Here is a 20,770-nt window from a genome sequence, read left to right as displayed (position 1 = left end):
ATGTTCGTACAAGAAACAAGACAGCATAGGTTTAAAGTTAGGAGCAAATGAAGCAATAATGATCTGAGAAAAAAACATTTTCACAGAGCAAGCAGTTAAGGCAAGGAATTTCTGGAAATGTGGTGGAAGCTCAATTGCGACATGCAAGGCATTGGATGATTATTTGGATAGAAATGGTGTGCAGCAATATGAGGAAAAGACATCAGATTGGCACGAGGTTTTAGAACCATTACAAGCACAAAGGGCTGAATGTTAAACAGCAGAAGAAAGCCAATGTTATGACTCTGTAAATTACCTACACATAACATGCCCTATTTACTGTTTTTTTTCCACTGTCAAGAGACAGCGCATTAACATTGCATGGAGTTACAGCCAGATCGCTCTTAAAGCACAAGTCAAGATATCCTGAGTGCTAATTTATGAAGCCTCTCAGGACAAGTCAGCAAGTTGAGAAATATCCTGAAGAATTTCCATTTGAACCTTCCGTCATCAGCAATCCTTCTATGTTTCATTACTAAATTACCCTGAAATACTTAAGCACCTCTTGGACAGCACTGAACCTGCATGGGACAGTATTTTATGCAGCTTTTCTAATACAACCAAAGCAATGTGTGGCACAGCAGATGTATGACCAGTCAATCAGACATCTCCCACCCTTGAATGGTGTTTTCATCGAAAGACGATACATAGAATGAACTTTAGTATAAATAAAGTATAACACCTTTGCTGCAATCCCCAATGTTTTGGTTCCAGGATCCCTGGCATCTGATGCTATCTCCAATAAAGGAGGCAGCTGCTTGTGAAAAATGAGCAACTCTTGGCTATCTCATCTTCTTTCATCCTTGTACGCAATTATGTGTGACTTTTCGGTAAAGATTATTTACAATGATGTTACACTGGTGCCAACTATGTTCCCACTACAAGACTGCTTCTTCCTTGGTTTCCCACTATATCTAAATACAGTCCTGACTTCAGCAGCTGGAGTGGAGGAAATGGCCTGTTAACTTGGAAGATCTGCGCAGTGGTCTCTTGGTCCCTTGGGCCTAGACGGCATAGGCCAGCTGATAGTCTCGTGTCCAGATGCAGGTTTACCCTCCTTGGCTTGGCAAGCTTTGAGATCACAGCCAGGCAGAAGGTGAAGGGGCAGGCAATTCTGGAGTGTCCTGAGAAGCTTCAGAAAGGGAGTGGGTGGGGCTATGACCACTCTGACCCCTCAAAAGGAAGGTGGCACCTAGAATGAGGTCAAGGTCTTTCTCATCTTCTCACACTGCCTTGATACTGACTACCTATGGATAGACGAATGAAGTACAGGTTTTGTGCATATCCAGCAGACAGTATTTTGACGGTGCAATGGAGGCAGTCATCCAAATGCATGCTGGTGTCAGGACATGACTGATTATGGTGGTGGAATTCTTCACTGTTCAATTCAGCACACCAAGTGCCTCTCACAGATCTGTAGTGTGTCTGTGCAAATTTGTGTTTTAAAATTTGCATGAGTCACACTGGCTGCTCAACACTTATTGCCTATCCCTAGTTGCCCTTGAGAAGGTAGTGATGTACTGCCTTTTTGAACTATTGCAGTCCATCTGCTGTAGTTTGGCCCACAATGCTGTTAAAGAAGAAATTCCAAGAATTTGACCCAGCGACAGTAAAGGAATAGCGATATATTTTCATGGCTTGGAGGGGAACTTGAAGGTGGTGGTGTTCCCAAGTATCTACTGCCCTTGTCCTTTGATTGAATTTGATTTGATTTATTGTTGTCATATGTAGCTAGGTACAGTGAAAAGCTTTATTTTGCGAGCAGTGCAGGCAGATCATAGCAAAAAAGGACATCCAGATCATAGAGTCCTTGAAGAGAGCGAGGCATACAAGATTACAACTGCACGGGGGTGCACAAAGCAAGATCAACTTTAGCAAGTGTAACATTATTTGAAGTTCCATTCAGGAGTCTAATAACGACATTGAACAAGCCGTTCTTAAACCCAGTGGCATGCATTCAAACTTCTATATCTTCTGCCTGACGCAAGATGTTGGAAGAGGGCATTAGCAGAGTGGGAGGGGTGCTAGATGATATTGGCAGCCTTTCCACGACAATGAAAATGGAGTGTAAATGGAGTGTATGGGTGGGGGTTTGGCTATGGTCTGGACTATGCACACGACTTTCTGTAGTTTCTTATGATCCTGGGCAGAGTAGTTGCTCAACCAAGCTGTTATGCACTCAGATGGAATGCTTTCTATAGTGCATCTGTAGAAGCTGATGTCGGAGAAATTTGCCCATTAGGTTGACATCACAAAATACAGCTCTCGAAGTGAAACTGACAAACAGTTTATTGCTAGCGACATCGCTGGAAGAGAACCAGACTCGCTGACAGAGAACTGACAGTCTGTATAGGTAGATCAGATTTCTCTGCCCAGAGCTGAGGATGAGACCAGTTTTATAATAATGCCGCACAATGACACTAATTAAGAAATGGGGCACTACAATGTATGTGGAATTGGAGTAATCTAATTGCAAGGATGCTAATTGGAAAACAAATATCAGATGAATGTACTGTTCCTTCACACAATGCAACATCCTGACAGTATCGATGGTTCCATTCCTCTTCACAGGAAGATGTTAATGTCTCCTCTGAAGTGGTGAGGTGCTTCCATTGTCCTGTTCCTGCAGCATGCCCTTGCTGGTGGTCTGACCTGCTTTTTGTGTGGCTTTGGCATTGATGGGTTGTGAAACTGCCCTTGGGGCTTTCAGATATTTGTGGTGCTCTGTCATTGTTAGTGAGAGCTTGTATTGCTGTCTGATTTGGCTTGTGAGCTGCTTGGGGATTCTGGGTGTTTTTGGTACAGTTTGGCCAATTTTGCTTTTGTGGGCCTATAGTGGGTTAGCAATTTTTTTCCCACAGTTGGTGAGTGACCTATGGACACACCGAAGTTCCTAAGCCACCTGAGAAGTAGACCTGTTGTTGTGCCTTCTTGACCGTTGCACCTATGTGGAAACTCCAGGACAGATTGTCAGTCGGTTATTATCACTCTGAGGAACTTGACACTTGCTGCACTCTTCACTTCAGATCTTTTGATTTAGATGTAATGCTGTAATGAAAATTGTTGCACTGAAGGCCTGGGCTCTTCCATCACTGAAGATGGGATTTGCAGTGATTGTAACCAGGTCAGCCAGGTGGACCTCGTAGAGTTCCCTGATTGAGGCTATTAATCTGGCCCAGTAAGGGAGTCCTGGCTGACAGATATATACAGGAATGTCAGAGATTCTGTTCAGTCTGAGAAAGCCAATCTAGTGTCAAGTACTATGCATGCGTAAATAAAGTGTAACTTAGTGATAGCGTATCAGTCTGTGCGGAGTTATTTCAGGAATATTTGTGGAGCCTCCCCTTCCTCCAATGAGTTGTCCAATTGTCCACCATCATCATGACTGAATGTGGCATCTTAGATCTGATCTGTTTGTTATGGGATCCTTAACTCTATCAGTTTGTTGTTTATACTGTTTGACTTGCAAGTCGTCCTGTTTGGCAGCTTCACCAGGTTGACAACTCATTTTTAGGTATAGCTGGTGCTGCTCCTGGCATGCCGCCCTGCACTTCCACTGAACTAGAGTTGGTCCCCTGGCATGATAATGGCTTAATGGGGAGTATGCCTGCCTGTGAGGGTGCAGATTGTGCTGGAGTACAATTCTGCTTCTGTTGTTGGCCCACTGTGCCTCATGAATGCCCACTCTTGAGTTGCTAGATCTATTCATAGTCTGTCCCAATTAGCACAGTGATAATGCCACACAACACAATGGAAGGCATTCTTAATATGAAGGCGGCATTTCATCTCCACCAGGACTATGCAGCAATCACACTTATCAATTCTGTCATGGACAAAATATTTGACAAATATTTATCAGCTGAGAACACAGGCCTGTATTCTGCCTAGAGCTGAGCAGGTGTCTGGTCTCCAGCTGTTCTCTCAGCAAAGAGTCCTGGAGCATTTCTACCTTAACCAACTGCGAAATGTGTCAATGATGAGCTCACTAGATTGTGCACCCAAATTTAACCGAGAAATAGACTTTCACTCCACTGGGCACTAAGTTAGTGCAGGATGCAGTTGAAAGTCTTATTTATGCATTCTCTGAGGGCTCAGTAGCACCCCCCACCTCCCGCTGAAGTAGAGATGCAGTGGGGTGCCTTCAGTACCAGTTTCTTTGTGAAACTTCCTTGGTGTTGCATTTACCTGTGTAAAATAAAGAGAGAAAATTAGTTTTACACAAGCTTTTATCCATCTTTAACATTAAGAATGAGTGAGCACTGATGCTAATGAAATAGCATCACAGAACAACAGCAAAGCTTACTGGATTGGTTACATACCAAGATCTCTCCATTCTCATGAGTGGTCATGCTTTTCTCAGGCCAAATGCAAAATATTCTTCTCACTGTGAGTGAGAAACCTAGAATCTGTTACCCTAACCTGCAAAGTCTTGAGACGCTCAGTCTAGTTATGAGCTTACGTTTTCAGCAATGAGATAAACAGAAGGACTAAGTACTGGATACAACTGCAGTTAGTGCTGATGCATGACTATGAGTGTACTGAAATGCCTCAGTGAGTGAGTAGGAATGGGTCAGTAATTTTGGAAGATGAGGTGGGTGCAACTTACATAATGTAGTCGATTCATCTTGGTAAGAAGTGTGTACAGGGACTGGGACAACACTTCTATTATAGGACAAGCCAAACAGAGAACAGCCAGGGAATTCCTAGAGGCATGGCACTCATCCACAGATTCAATCAATAAGCACATCGACCTGGACTCAATATACCGACCACTGCAATGAACAGCTGGAACTGACAACCGGAAGCGGCAGATTCAAGCCACTACAAATGGTGGAGGAAAGATCACAGAAGCACTTCACAGGAGGCTCCGAAGCAATTAGGATGTCACCTCGACAGAGGACGAAACGTCTGCAACACAAATTCCCAGCTCGGCAAACAGAAACACAACAATGTGTGTACAGTGGCAGAATTACAGTGAATGGGTAGTCCCGTGAGTGTGAAGGAAAATGATGGTGGCACATACCTTTGTAGAAAGCAGAAGTTCATGACCTTTCCTCACTGATGGCCATCCTCTTCATTCAGGACAAAGTATTGACCTGGACTGCGATTTGTATCCAACCTGGCTCGGTCTGGTGGTATGCCCTCCTATGGATGTCAGATGGGAAAAGGACTACACTCTTCTCCACCAGTACATTTACTTCCTATCCTCTGGATCATAACTCCAGTGCTGAGATTCAAACACCAATGTCATGGACTCATCTTGGCTGCAGCACTTGAAGGTTTATGCATCTGGACTTTAAATATAAGGATCATGGGAGAGAATGGAAGGCATGAATTGGCATTGTTGAGTGTGCCTGTCTCCAGCAAGCAGTCACTGTTCCCTCTCCCAAGTAACAAAAATCTCAGGCTCTGAAGCACTATACCGCCATCTCCAGCTGCATGTTTCGAAATGAAAATATAGCCTCTTTCAGCAACTTCATGGCAGAGACGTGGCTGAGATACTAAATGAATATTTAGCATCTTGAATTATCGATGAAGGAAATGGTAACCAAGCTAATTTACATATTTAATGAGTTAAAAGTTGATAAGATTTGATAGAGTGGCTATACTTAAATTGTTAAACTACCAGGACCAAATCAGATGCATCAAGGATACTAAGAGAATGAACAGTGGAAATTGCTCAGCAACAAAGCAACAGTTCTTAGATATAGCTTTGGTGGCAAAGAACTGGAGAATTACAAATTATAGAATCGGTTTAAAAAGGGTGCAAAGTTAAGTTCAGCAACTGTAAGTCAGTCAGTTTAATCTGGTGGTTCAGACCAAATTAAGCTTAAGTAACTTGCCTGAGCTTTTGGCTAGGTTCGACTTCCACAAGAAAATTTATATAAAGTGCCACAAAAAAGGCTTGTGAACAAAGTTTAAACTTATGGAATTAAAGAAAAAAAAAAATTTGCAGCACTGATATGAAATTGCTGAGTAAAAGCAACCAGAATAATTGAAAACGTTATTTCTCAAACTGGATGAAATGTTATATTGTGATATTCCCCAAAGGAGAGGTAGCGTTAGGACCCAACTTCATCATGTGCTAATGATCCAGACCTGGGTGTACAAGGCACAATTTACAAGTTTCAGAGGACACAGAACTTGGAAGTAATATTAGACATAAGGAGGATAATGGAATCAAGGGTTACAGGGAAAAGGCAAGAAAGTGGAGTTGAGGATCACCAGATCAGCCAACAGCAGACTTGGCATGATGGATACATCTTATGTCTAATGGTTGCATGCCGAAGAGGGTGGAGGCCCTCCAAAAGTTTGGGGAATGGGTAGACAAAAGATAGATAGAATTTAATTCAGTGAAATTTTAATGCAGCATTTCCCAAGTCCAACACTACAAGGCTGAGTGCCTTTCTCACTGCATGCAATAGCAATTTTTCAGAGAAGTGTGTAATAACAAATTCCATATCAAATTATTACCAAATAAAACATGTACACATTGGAAATCAAATGTTAATCTTAAAAATACAAGCACATGATTCTGAAAGCTTGCCAATATAGTGAACAACCTACCACACAGCATTCTGCTTCAAATTGTCCTCAATGTCACCAAAAGTTTGATGTAATTCCAATTCGCCTGGTATTATGTCCAAGAAACATCCTGAGTAGGAATAATCGAAGAGGTGATCTCCTTCCCATGCCATCACTTACATCTGAAAATAATAGTTTGAATTAATGATTTACACAATTGTTCAAATAAAAGAAATCACTAATCGAAAATTTAATTAGAAAATCATTCAACACATTTCATGTCCTAATATGCCAGCAAAAAAAAACCTCTTGAAAACAGCTCCTGTGGACTGGAAAAGGCTCGCCAGAAGAAACTTTGCAAGAAATATGAAATCAGGATAAGGAGGAAATAAATAGAATTTATTTATATAAATAGAAAGCAGAAAACATCAGTGCTTCGTCCGGAGGCTCAGTGAAGATGTTACCTAGTCTGGTGACGAAACATCTAAAAATGAACCTTTCAGCTCAGCAAGCAAACCTACATCCAGAACCTCAACCTGAGCTACAAATCTTCGCAAAACTCGCTAGGGATAAATATTGTCCATATAACACTGGATAAAATCCACTACTTCAAAATATTGCCATGGGATTTTTTTATTTTTCATTCATTGAATGGATAAGAGTGCTGCTGCCAACTCCAGCATTTGTTACCAATCCCTAAATACCATCAAGAAGATATTGGTGAGCTGTCTTTTTGAACTGCTGCAATCAACTTGGTATGGGCACATTCACAGTATTGTTAGGAAGGGAGTTCCAAGTTGTTGACTTAGCAACAGTAAAGGAATGGCATCTAGTTTCAATCAGCATGGTGTGAGACTTGCAGAAAAATTTTTTGGTCATGGTCTTCCTTTATGTTTGTGGCCCATTTCCTTTTCGGTAGTAGACGTTGTGGGATTAGAAGATGCTGTTTTTGGAGGCGTGATGAGTTCTTACACTCCAAAGGAATATGATACATGGTATTTTGTATCTTTGATGAAAAGAGTGAATATTCAAACTCGTGGATGGAGAGCCAATCAAGCAGATTGTTTTTGTCCTGGGTGGTGTTGAGACCCCGGAGTGGAAAAACAGGCAGTGCCAGAGAAATTCAGCGGGCATACAAGCAGAATCGCTCTGAAGAAATCATACCAGACTGGAAACTTAACTGTTTCTCTCTCTACAGATGCTGCCAGACCTGCTGAGTTTCTCCAGCATTTGCTGTCTACCAACGTCTTTGGTATTTCTCTTTACTCTCAAATGGAGTTGCACTTATACAGGCAAGAGAAGAATTCTATCATATTCCTCACATGCATTTTCAGTTTCTGGTCAATAGTAAATAACCCAGGATAGTGATGGAGGGAATGTGTTCACAACATCATTGAATGCCAAAGGGAGATGACCAGCTTTCTTTTCTTGTTGGAAATGGTCATTTTGGTGTATGAATGTTACTGGCTACTTCTCAATGCTTACAATGTCCAGGTATTGCTCCTTGCGAACAGGCCCCTCAGTATCTGATGACTTGCAACTGGTACTACACACTACACAGACATATTTGGTTCATTCCACTTCTGCCATTACGATGGAGGGCAGATCACTGATGAAGTAGATGAAGTTCGATGGGCTCAGAACACTACCCTGAGGAACTCCTGGCACTGAGGTGACTGTCCCTCAACAATCACAAAGCATCTTACTCCATGTGAAGTCTGATTCTAAACACTGGAGAAAATTGCCCCAACTTTCATTAACTTTAGTTTTGTTAAGGCCCCTTGATGTGAAACACAATTAAATGCCATATTGCCATTGATGTCAGTATGGCATTTAATTGTGTTTCACATCAAGGGGCCTTAACAAAACTAAAGTTAATGGAAGTTGGGGCAATACTCTCCAGTGTTTGGAATCAGATTTCACATGGAGTAAGATGGGTTGTGATTGTTGAGGGACAGTCATCTCAGTGCCAGGAGTTCCTCAGGGTAGTGTTCTGAGCCCATCGAACTTCATCTGCTTCATCAATGATCTGCCCTAGATCGTAACGGCAGAAGTGGAAAGAACCAAATATGTCTGTGTAGTGTGTGTACCAGTTGCAAGTCATCAGATACTGAGGGGCCTGTTTGCAAGGAGCATGTCAGCCACTCTCACTTACTTCTGAAATCAGTTCCTTCATTTATATCTGAGCCAAAGCTAAAATGAGGTTTGGAGCTCAGTGATGCTGCCAGGACCCAAAGTGGGCACTGGAGAATAATCTGCAAGAACGAAAAAGCATAAGAAACTGGAGTTAAAGTAGACCATATCGCCTGTCAGGCCAGAACACTTCTAACATTCATAATTGATCTTTGGCTTCATTTTCCCATCTTACCATTCTCTTGTGAAGTGTTGTGGGACATTTTATACATTTCTTTTGTGCCTTTAATAAAATTATTGTAGTCTTTGATGGACCCCTTAAGACCAGAAGCATTGAGAAGGAAGTCAAGGAAGTCATGGGAAGAGTTTGGAAAGGAGGCATGGGGGCAGACAGGAATGGAATTTTGAAGCAGAGTTGAAAATATTTTCTAGTTCAGAGTGAGAGAGTGACAAACCCATACTGAGTTGAGATGGGGGGACGAGAAGCATAAATTCAGCCAATCAGTATATTAAGCCGGTGCAGCATTTTATCAAATGCCTTCTAGAATTCTAAGTAGAGTACAATCACTAGGGTTCCCCGGAACCAGGAGTGCGTTAATTTCTTATTAAATCATATTAAGTCATGTTGGAACATGATTTCCCTTTCAAAAATAGCATATTGACTCTGCCTGATTACACTGAACTTATGTCAATGCCCTTCAATAATGTTTTTAATAAATTTCTAACATCTTACCTAAGACAGGTGTCAAAGTATTTTCATTAAAGACAAACTAACAAATGGATTGAAGTACATTATCTGCATCCACCTTCAGTGACAGAAGGAATAACTTCCACAGCATAATTAGAAACTCTGACCAACATTCTCCTCCTTATGCCTGGGCAATAAAACCAACTGTGACCCAACATCTGACAATGTGAAAAGTTGCTAATCATGTTCAAACAACAAAAAAGCAAGACCAACCCAACCAGCCTAATTACTGTCCCAGTGCACTCTCAAATCATTAGCAAAATAATGGAAGGAGTCATCAATACTACTTTCAAGCAGGACCTACGCAGCAATTACCTGCTCACAAACACTTAGTTTGGGTCACTCAGTGCCTCTTCCATGGCCATATAGCTCTTGACCTAACCTGACCATATCTTTTTTTCTATCACACAAACTCAAGACATGAGCATTCTTGACATTAAATCAACATTTGATCAAGTGTCGCATCAAGGAGCTCCATCAAACTTAAGTCAATGTAATTCACGGAAAATCTTTCCACTTACATCATACAAGAGAAACTATTTGTTGTGTTACAAAGATGCTTCATTTTTAATATTGTTTGTAAGACTTTGATTTTGAATGGTTGCAGGTGCCTGAAAGAGGTCACTGCGGATAGTAACTTTTTAAAAAAACAAACCGTCCTATAAAAAACGACTCGTCCACTTGCTTCACTGTAGAGCCACGCTGGGCCTGTTTTGCACAGCATTAACTTAAGAGGCTTTTGTTTTAGTTTAATTGGTTTCAAAGCTGCTGAGAAGAACTGGAGTTGGCGGGTGCCTCAGCTAAGAACAAGGTGCCCAGTTAATCATTCTGATTTCTGGAAAGAAAGCCATCTTATTGAGCTGAGGGTGAAATCTATTTGTTCTTTGGTAAGAGTGACGAAAGAAGAATTTCAGGATCCTTGAACCAGAAGTGCAGGTTCATAGCCCTTGAAAGTAGAATTGTAAGTAGACAAGATAGTGAAGGTGGTATTTGGTATGCTTGCCTTTATTGGTCAGTGCATTGGGTACAAGAGTTGAGAGGTCATATTGCGGCTGTGTGGGACATTGGTTAGGCCATTATTGTTGAAACTTTATTGCTGGAACAGCACAGCAGGTCAGGCAGCATCCAGGGAACAGGAGATTCGACGTTTCGGGCACAGGCCCTTCTTCAGGATTCCTGAAGAAGGGCCTGTGCCCGAAACGTCGAATCTCCTGTTCCCTGGATGCTGCCTGACCTGCTGTGCTGTTCCAGCAATAAAGTTTCAACTTTGATCTCCAGCATCTGCAGACCTCACTTTCTCCTAGGCCATTATTGGAACACTGCATTCAATTCTAGTCTCCCTGCTATAGGAAGGAGGTTGTGAAACTTGAAGTGGTTCAGGAAAGATTTGCAAGGATGTTGCCAGGGTTGGAGGGTTTGACGTATAGGCTGAGGCTATTTTCCCTAGAGGCTGCAGATGACCTTACAGAGGTTTATAAAAGAATAACAGGCATAGATAGGATGAATAGACAAGGTCTTTTCTGCAGGGTAGTGGAGTCCAAACCTAGAGGGTGTAAGTTTAAGGTAAGAGGGGAAAGATTTAAAAAAGGGCCTAAAGGGGCAACTTTTTTTATGCAGAGGGTGGTGCATGTATGAAATGAGCTGCCAGAGGAAGTAGTGGTGGCTGGTACAATTACAGCATTTAAAAGGCATCTTCATGGGTATATGGGCCAGATGCAATAGCCGTCAGCCAGAAGTGCCAAGATGATTATCCATCTCAGCCTCCTCCGGATGTACCAGGACCATAGATGCCAGTCTTCAGTTGCTGCAGTTGCTGTAAACCTTATTTGGAACATGCACAAATAGGCCATAAATTGTGAACCACATGGCCAAAATTCAAGGCTGTTCAATTTTTAGTGTTTCAATTCTCAGACATTTTAGCCTCCATACAGCTACTGATGTTAGTATTAAAGCCTCAGCCAAAGCAGTGTCTTTTGCCAATTTCAAAATTCATTTCTACTGGTTGCTAATCTTCAAGTTAATATCCTTCTTCTAAACCTTTTGTTTCTTTAATTCTCCAACTTGTCTGACATTTTGCCATCAACTATGCCAAATTCACCAGATTAAATAGTGGTGTTTTGATATCTGTTTAAAATGCCAAATATAAATCAATAAGCGTCAACTTTAAATCCTTCCTCAGCAATGTTCATGCAGATAAAATATCAAATCCAAAACAAGACCACTTATCAACCACCACGATATTCCATTTTCTCGCTTGAAAGAACATGTAGCAATCTCATAATTAAAGCTTCCCTGTTTTGGTTTCAGTATTCAGTGTAACCAAAATATGTCACTGCATGTATTCAGTTAATCTTTGTATGACTTAAATAGCAGATCTGTACTAAATCAATGGAAAAGATTTGTGTCAGTTGATCATGATACTTGCAAAATGAAATATCCAGCAGTTAACAAGTTTCCTAAGATGTACAGAGCACATTTTTAATAAATAATGGATAAATATTGCAGAATGAAATGTGTGTTACCTCAGAAAGCTATATATATCCTCAAAAGGCTTTATCTTCCTAAATGTTTAAATGAGTTTTTAAGAATTTTGTATGAAGCAATTTCCAGTATTACTCAAAAGGAAATTATGTGCTATGGCAGCACAATGTCTTTAAATATATTAATAAATTACCAATATAAATGGAACTGAGAATAATTCCTCTTTGTTTTATCTTTGAAATTTTCAGAAAGAACAAACAACTGTAGCTATAAAATATTACATACTGTGCATTTTCAGTCATATTTCCGCAAGTAAAAAAAACTGTAAAAAATTAACCAGTTCTGCTGAGCATTTTTAGATCGACAGTACAAACACTTATCAAAACTCAAGTCATAGATCATGGAGGGCATCAGTGTCAATTCATTTTCACACACTGTTTCCTCCATCTATCCTGATTTTAATAATCCTTGTCAAATCACCAAGTCTAAATTACCTTCCTGACATTAAAGCCTTCAACAGGAAGAAAGAAACTCAACATTAATTAACTTCACATTGCTACAAAAAATTGCTGTCGTGCTGGACAAATATTATTTCCACACTTGACAAGTCTTACAGTTAACCAAGTTTTTTGTTTCAACTGAAGCTGCCAACATTTTGATGCAAGCATTGCAGTTGATTCTGATCCCTTCAATGGATTAGTTACAGTACAACTGCAACTGAGCTTTGAAAAGATTTTTTAAAAAGCAGTAGCATACAAAAAAATGTCATGCTCAGGGATATCAGTAATTAGGCTTAAATAAAAAATATGTAAAACACATCTGCAGACAATGAAATGTGGAATCTGCTTGACTTCATCCTCACTAATGTACTGTCATAGATGTGTACAGATGTGTCCATGTACAGTACTGTCCAGGACAGTACCAGAAAGAGCAAGCTGCAACAGTCTTTATGAATCTGAAGTTCAGTCTTCACACCAAGGATAGCCTCCATCAGATTATGTGGTGCTACCATTGCGTTTAATGGGACAGATTTCAAATAGATCCAGAAACTCAACATTGGATATCCATGGGCACAGTGGACCATCAGTAGCAGAGTTATATTCAATCACAATTAGTAGCCTCACTGCCTGCCATAATTCCTACTTGAGTTGATAAAGTATGGTGCTGAAAAAAGCACAGCAGATTAGGCAGCATCTGAGGATCAAGACTGTCTACTTTTCAGGCTTAACCCTTCATCAGGATTGTAGTTGATTCAATGGATGTTACACTATAACTTGAGCTTTGAAAAGATCAAAAAAGGTGGTAGCACACAAAGAAATATGTCATGTTCAGGAGTACAAAGTTAAAAATCACACATTAGGTTATAGTCCAAAAGGTTTTTTTTGTAAATATATTTATTAGCAATTTTTTTAACTTTACAAACATATAAAATTATTGAAAAAAAAACAGTACCAGTATAAGAAAAAAAACACAATTACAATATAACTACTAACTACTAACCTACTCTATAATACAAAGCAAACCCTAATACCGTGCAAAGCAACACCAAAAAAAAAGAAAACAAAAAAAACAGAACATCTATGGGATTTCAGGTTAGGGATTTCATCCAGAAGAAGACTACGCTTCTCACAAAGCCCTACAAGCCCGAAACAGAGAGGATGTTGCTATGCTCCACAAGCACCCTTTCAGTTAGTGCCCTCTATCGCCTGCTGGGTGGCAAGGCCTGGCAGGATATTAACCGGTTATGTGAGGTCTGGGAGTGGAGATCTCTTCTGAAACATGGGCGCAAGACTCCCAAACAAAGGAATTGGGAGCAATGTATACACATCCATATTAACTCGGGAGACCCCCTCCAGGGCCCAGGACTTGACAAATCTAATCATCCTGGTAAAACAAATGCCCTAGTTAAGATAACTGCTAAATCTATATCCAAATAACTCAAGTAGGGCTGCCATGTCTTATACAAATGGTCTGTTGTGTGGTGCACCATGTTTGTGAAAAAGTCCAAGGGAATGTGCTCCATAATTAATTTCTGCCATCCCAGCAAGCCCAGCGGGTTCTCAGACACCCAATTCATCAAAATATTCTTCCGTGCACAGTGTGCAAGAATATTAAATATTTCTTCCCATGCCCGTCTAAAGATGGTAAATTTGGTAGACCTAAGAGGAGAGATATCGGGTCTACTCTGACTTCAGTCCTCAATATCCTCCCTATCTCTCCCACCACAGCACTCCAATAAACACGGAGCCTGTGGCATGTCCAGAAGCAATGGGTAAGAGTACTTACACTTATTTTACATTTGGGGCACACTGAAGATGCCCCTTTTTTAAACTTTGCCAGACGGTCTGGTGCCAGATGAGCCCTGTGCAGAACTTTTAACTGCATAGCGCATGTCCTGTTACAGATTGAGATCTTTCGAGTATTGTCCCATATATTCTCCCATGTTTCAGAAGAGATCTCCACTCCCAGACCTTACATAACCGGTTAATATCCTGCCAGGCCTTGCCACCCAGCAGGCGATAGAGGGCACTAACCGAAAGGGTGCTTGTGGAGCATAGCAACATCCTCTCTGTTTCGGGCTTGTAGGGCTTTGTGAGAAGCGTAGTCTTCTTCTGGATGAAATCCCTAACCTGAAAAAAAACAGAAAAGGTCTCTGCTGGGCAACCCGTATTTGCGGCTCAGTTGCTCAAAAGACATCATAACCTCCCCCTCAAACAAGTCTCCCAAACTAGAAACTCCTCTCGCTGCCCATAGTTGGAACCTTGAGTCCATCATCCCTGGTCGGAACCCTGGCATGCCAACTATAGGTGTAAGTGGCGAAATCTTGGATAAACAACCTTCACTCTGACGCATCGCTCTCCATGCCTTGACTGTACTAATGACAATGGGGTTCCGGCAGTGGTCCATAACTGTCCTCATCTTATCCATGAACAAGAGATTAAGAAGAGGGCACTTTGCTTGGGAGGCCTCAATATCCAGCCATATTGAGTTTGGATCATTACCTACCCAATCGCAGACAAAGGACAGCAGGGAACTCAACTGATTTCCCTTCTGATGTCTGGGAAATCAACTCCTCCCCCTCCTTGAGGCAGCTGCAATTTAGTACGTTTGATGAGGGGCCGCCCACGTTGCCAGACAAAGGAACCAAACCACCCATAAGCTTCTGCAGCGTTGACCTGGAAAACATTATAGGGAGCATACGCATGGGATAAAGCAAACGAGGAAGAACATTCATCTTAATGAGAGATATTCAGCCCAGCCATGAAATTGGAAGAGCCTCTCATCGCTTAATATTGTCGAGCAAATGAGCAAAGTTAGTCCAAAATAACAGATCAAACTTGGGGGTAATAAAAATGCCTAGGAGCCGGAACCCTGCCCGTGACCACTTTAAAGGGAACTTAGAGCCACCTTCAACTTCTGGCACATCCTTAAGGTACCCCAAAGGCATGGCCCCCGATTTTGCAAAGTTAATCTTATATCCTGAAATAGACCCAAATGAATTGATACATTGGATCAAATGGGGTACAGAGGTGTGGTGAAAGGGTTAAAATTGTGTCCCAATACATGTGTGAATCTAACCGAAAATGGAAGGTGTCGCTTGGTCCCGTGTGAATCTTGTTATACACCTTCCCGTGTGAATAACCAGAATGGAATGTGTTTTTTAGCCTTGCTCTGCTCTAACCGAAAATGGAAGGTGTCGCTTAGTCCCGTGTGAATCTTGTTATACACCTTCCCGTGTGAATCTTCTTATCTGTATGTAACCAGAATGGAATGTGTTTTTTAGCCTTGCTCTGCTGTTCACATGAATGTTTATATCTGGAAAAGAGTATATCAGCTGGAGAAGTCTCCAGTTCGGTAGAGTCTGCTCCGGGGTTACGTTTAACCGCCGAGCGTGGGTTGTTGGCAACCGCTCTACGAGAACTGACGGCTCCCAGTTTTGGTAACATGTAGAGTGAGTATAAGCCAGACCCGTTGTAAGTACGAGACTGGTTGTGGTGACACTGCGGGGAATAAAACACTTATATTCTAGCAGACTCGCCTCTTGGCTGTTTGTTCTGTGTCAGACTACTTTCCTGCGAGCCTGGTCCTTGACCTTGAGAATTTTTTAAAACAAGAGGTGATCGGGTTCGATAAAAACAGAAGGACATCATCCGCATACAATGTAATCTTGTGTGCCCTCGATTCCACTTCCGGAGCGGTTATGTGGACGTTCTGACGAATAGCCTCTGCGAGCGGCTCTATCACCAACATAAACAACAATGGTGAGAGAAGGGGCAGCCTTGTCGACTACCCCTACCAATTGTAAAATTCCCAGACTTCACTCCATTGGTGATGACCGCGGCCAGAGGGTGGTAATATAAAACCTCCACCCAAACCAAACTGTTCTAAGACATAAAAATAAAAGGCCATTCCACCTGGTCAAATGCTTTCTCTGCATCTAAGGAAATCCCTGAATCGATTGTTGCTGACAAACTTGGACCACATTCAGCAACCTTCTATTATTAGAGGACCTACGGCCCCTTATAAAGCCTGTCTGGTCCTCTCTAATAATATAGGGCAACATCCTTTCCAATCTTAGCGCCAGGATCTTGGACAGAATCTTGGATCTTGGACAGAATCTTGAAGTCTGAATTTAATAGAGAGATGGGCTTGTATGAGGCACAATCCTCAGGAACCTTCCCCTTCTTAAGAATTAAGGAAATCTCAAAGATGGTGGTAGGCATTCATGCATAGCGGAGTGAGTATACATCTCCAAAATCGGCCCTGACAGAATCCCAATAAACTCCTTATAAAACTCACCCGGGAGATCATCAGGGCCAGGCGCTTTCCCACTCTGAAGTTGCCTAGCTGCCTCCTGTATTTCCTGAACTGTAAGGGGGTATTAAGGAGAGAGGCCTGTTCCAAGGTTACCCCTGGGAGATCCAGATTCTTAAAAAAGGTCTCCATTTTAGCACTCCTGTCTTTGCAACCTTCAGACCGATACAATTCAGAGTAAAAGCTCTGAAAAGCCTCATTAATCTTTTTAGCATCATATGTAAGGTCTCCGGCGCTGTTTCTAATTGCAGTAATGGATTGGGGAGCACGCTTTTTCCTAGTCAGGTATGCTAAAAACTTCCCTGGCCTATCTCCATATTCGAACAGCCTCTGTCTAGCAGAAGCAAATTCTTTCTTTGCGTTTTGTGTCAGTATTGAATTCAAGGCAACCCGAAGGGCCATGATTCGCTGTAGCTTAGTCACCGAAGGCCGCGCAAAATGCGCTGCCTCCACAGCTTTCAACTGCACCTCAAGTAGACACTGCTGTTCCTCCTTCTGTCGTTTCGAGCTAGCCAAATAGGAAATAGCTAATCCCCTAGCAAAGGCCTTAGCAGTCTCCCATAGCATGGACGGACTACTAGCCGTGCCTGAGTTGATAATCAAGTGAGTTGATAGTCCCTGCTCATCTTTCACCTGCTCTAGTAATGTGAACGGAAGATTTTTCTGGATAAGTACCGCCACTCCCCTACTTTTAGTAGTAAAGGATGAAAAGAATGCCTGGTCATAACCCCCCTTCAAGATGGGTTTCCTGCAACAAAGCGATTTGAACCCTTTCCCTCTTAAGGCTAGAAAGCACTTTTTTCCTTTTAATAAGCGAATGACTTCCCTTGATGTTCCAGGTGCACCATTTAATAAGACACTTAGCCATATCCCCTTTCAGACATCCTTGAACCCCTTGGAGGGAGAACCCTGCTTACAAAGCGCCGAGCATAAGTAAATAAAGACTCAAAGAATCGAAAAACTATATATACAAAAACTACTCTATCTTAACTATTACTACCAAAAAACTACGAAGAATAACAACTATAGAACCTTGAATGAAGACTCTTCCCCCTGCCCATAGAGGGCACTAACACCCCCCCCCCCCCCCCCCCCCCCGCCTCCTTCACAACTCTTTCAAACCTGGACTGTGCCCCAGCCTTAGGCCAGAAAGAAAAAACAAGGAGATGATTCTTAAATCAAAAGACAAAGTCAGGATGAGCACTCCACCCATCCCTGGCTTCATGACACCCCTACTTGTGACTAATAGAGAAGCAGAACCAACAAAGAAAAGAGAGACAACAAAGAACATCCACAAAATTTCCCATCAGAAAATCCAGTTATTAAAAAAATAGGAACAACTTATTCCAAAGTCCTTCCCCTCCCTTTCCAAATAGGAAATTATTAGGGAGAAAGAAAGGAATAAAAAAAAGGAAAAACATGGGGAAAAATAGAAAAGAGAACAAACATTAACCATATTCTTCAGGTCAATCCATCTATTTTAAGGTGTCCACAAAGTTTTTAGTCTTATCTGCCGAATCAAATGTATAAACTGAGTCCTCATGGCTGAAACGAAGTACTGGGAGGTATCTCATAGAGTACTGGATGCCCAGGTTCCTCAGCCTCTTTTTAACTTCATCGAAGGACTTCCTTTTTCGGATTACAGCTGCTGAAAAATCCTGGAAAAACATGATTTTTGACCCCTTGTACAGCAGTGCCTACGGATCTTTTCCCAGGGATCTGGAAGCTTCTATGACTTTTTGCTTGTCCTTATATGAGTGGAAGTGCACTAGGACCGGGCGGGGATGCTGCACCAACCCCGACCTGTGCACTGTAACCCGATATGCCCTTTCAATCTGAAGCCTGCTGGACTCGATGTGAAGGCCCAAAAACTTCGGCAACCAGTTTTCAAAGAAACTGACTGGCTGCTCACCTTCCGGGAGCCTGACAATTCGGAGATTTATCCTCCGACCTCGATTTTCGAGGTCGTCAATATGGTTTTGCAAGGCCCACACATCTCGCTTCAGTACCTGGATCGACTCAATGAGGACTCCATTGCAGCTACCGAGGCCTTAGTTCGACCCTCCACCTTCGCCAGCCTCTCCCAGAGGCCCTGGATCTCCTGCTCATGCTTCTGCAGCATGGATGCAATAGGTTGCACCTGGGCACGAATCTCCCTGCGGATTTCCTGAATCGCAGCCACACTTTCAAGGTAAGTCTCTCCATCGCCCCAGCCAATTCCTGTGAGTCTGTCAGGTCCCCGGGGGGTTCAGGAGAGGCTGCTGCTGCTGCAATCTCTGGTGTGGTAGATGCTGCAGGGGAGTGTCCTCCCTGCTGCTGTTTGCTTGCTCCTTTCCCCTTTGGCATCCTTCCCACTCCCAAATATTAACAAATATGTGTTCTGTAAGGTTTTAAACTAATATTTCCACCACATAAGTTGGCCAGGGATGGCAAAAAACACTGGTATGCCTTGGTTGTTAGGCAGAGCGGTCCACAGCAGTCCTATTGAATCGCCGTCATCTTGCCGAGTCCCCAAAAGGTTTATTTTAAGCACAAGCTTTCGGAGCCCTGCTCCTCCATCAGGTGGTTGTGGAGAACCTGATGAAGGAACAGCGCTCCGAAAGCTAGTGTTTCCAAATAAACCTGTTGGACTATAACATGGTGTTGTGTAATTTTTAACTTTGTACATCCCAGTCCAACACTAGCATCCCCAAATTATATTCAGGAGTAAGAGTAATTAGGCTTAAATAAAGAAAAATACATCCACAGGCAAGGAAGTATAAAATCGACTTGACTTCATCCTCACTAATATACTGTCACAGATGTACAGGTATGTCCATGTACAGTACTGTCCAAGACAGGATCAGCAGGAGCAGGTCCTGAAACGTCGACTCTCTTGTTCCTCAGATGCTGCCTGACCTGCTGTGCTTTTTCCAGTGTCACATTTTATCAACTCTGACTTCTTCAGCATCTGCAGTCCGCACTATCTCCTATAATCCCTATTTGGCCATTACCATCAAGCAGAGGATCAACCCAAGTTTAATAAAGAGTGCAAGAGGCCATGTCAGGAGCAGCACCAGCCATAGCTAAAAATAGGTTCCCGATGCGGTAAACACTATCTTTTTATTTTTCTGGCTTTTTAATGGTGCACTGAAATGCAAGAAGAACCATCAGTAAAGTGTTTTTCATTATACATTATATAGGAAAAGAATATTTTTGTAACCTCTTTCATGTCTCCAAGACATAACAGAGTGTCATGATCTGTGACTTAGTTCGAAAATGTTATTAGGTAAATAAACAAAAGAATGGTACAGTTCAAGTCTGAATAAATGACATCCTACTGAAGCGGGAAAACAGCATACAGTCGCAGAAACAGAATGCTGCATAGACTCAATGGGTTTGGCAGCATCTGGAGACAGAAACAAAGTTTTGACATTTCGACATCAATAGACTCCACTTTGGAACAGAAAAATGGATGAGGAGTGTGCAGTCTTCCATCTCACTTCCATGCAAATGAGTCACATTGACTTTGCAACATGAGTTCTGTTCCTCTTCCTACAGATGTTGTTACATCTGCTGAGTTTCTCCTGCAACATATTTCTGTTTCAGATTTTCAGTATCCACAATATTTTGCTTTTGTTGAAGTTGTGTAGACCAAAAGACATTGGAGCAGAAGTAGGCCTTTGGCCAATCAAGTACTGTAATGAGTTTACACTCCCAGGTAGAATCTGGTTATTGGATGTCTTCTTTAAGTAAATGCAATTCAATCCAGATAAATTTGAGGTGATGCACTTGGACAGGGCAAACAGGCAAGGGAATGCTTGATGAACAGAAGAGCCCTGGGAAGCACCCAGGATCAAAGCGACTTTAGTCCTTTAAGGTAGCAAGACACGTAGATAAAATGATTAAGAAAGCGTATGTGGTACTTGCCTTTGTTCGTCAAGGCAGAGAGTTCAAGAGCAGGCAGGTGATGCTAGAACTGTAGTCGGCCATCACTTGTTAACAAGTACGATTGCCTACACAACATTGGTTAGGCCACAGCAACAGTAC

At 42.0% G+C, this 20,770-nt stretch overlaps 1 protein-coding gene across 7 annotated transcripts in view; it reads right to left on the bottom strand.

Annotated features, from left to right (window-relative positions):
- Positions 1 to 20,770, bottom strand: part of kiaa0825 (KIAA0825 ortholog) — a 423,025-nt gene that overhangs the window by 393,658 nt on the left and 8,597 nt on the right. For 6 of the 7 annotated variants that reach the window (XM_087999252.1, XM_087999265.1, XM_087999256.1 and 3 more), the window contains exon 2: positions 6,607 to 6,746. In XM_087999252.1, coding sequence (XP_087855378.1) covers positions 6,607 to 6,737 — 131 coding nt within the window. In that variant the 5' untranslated portion in view covers positions 6,738 to 6,746. Of the gene's footprint in view, positions 1 to 6,606; positions 6,747 to 14,460; positions 14,557 to 20,770 lie in introns of all 7 variants that reach the window. The other variant, XM_087999246.1, reaches the window with a different exon arrangement.

The sequence above is a fragment of the Chiloscyllium plagiosum genome, unplaced genomic scaffold, assembly GCF_037043375.1.
Source record: "Chiloscyllium plagiosum isolate Xiang-an unplaced genomic scaffold, Cpla_swu_hap1 HiC_scaffold_2, whole genome shotgun sequence".
Taxonomy (NCBI): Eukaryota; Metazoa; Chordata; class Chondrichthyes; order Orectolobiformes; family Hemiscylliidae; genus Chiloscyllium; species Chiloscyllium plagiosum.
Note: the sequence above shows the minus strand (reverse complement) of the source record. Positions and strands in the feature narration are given on the sequence as shown.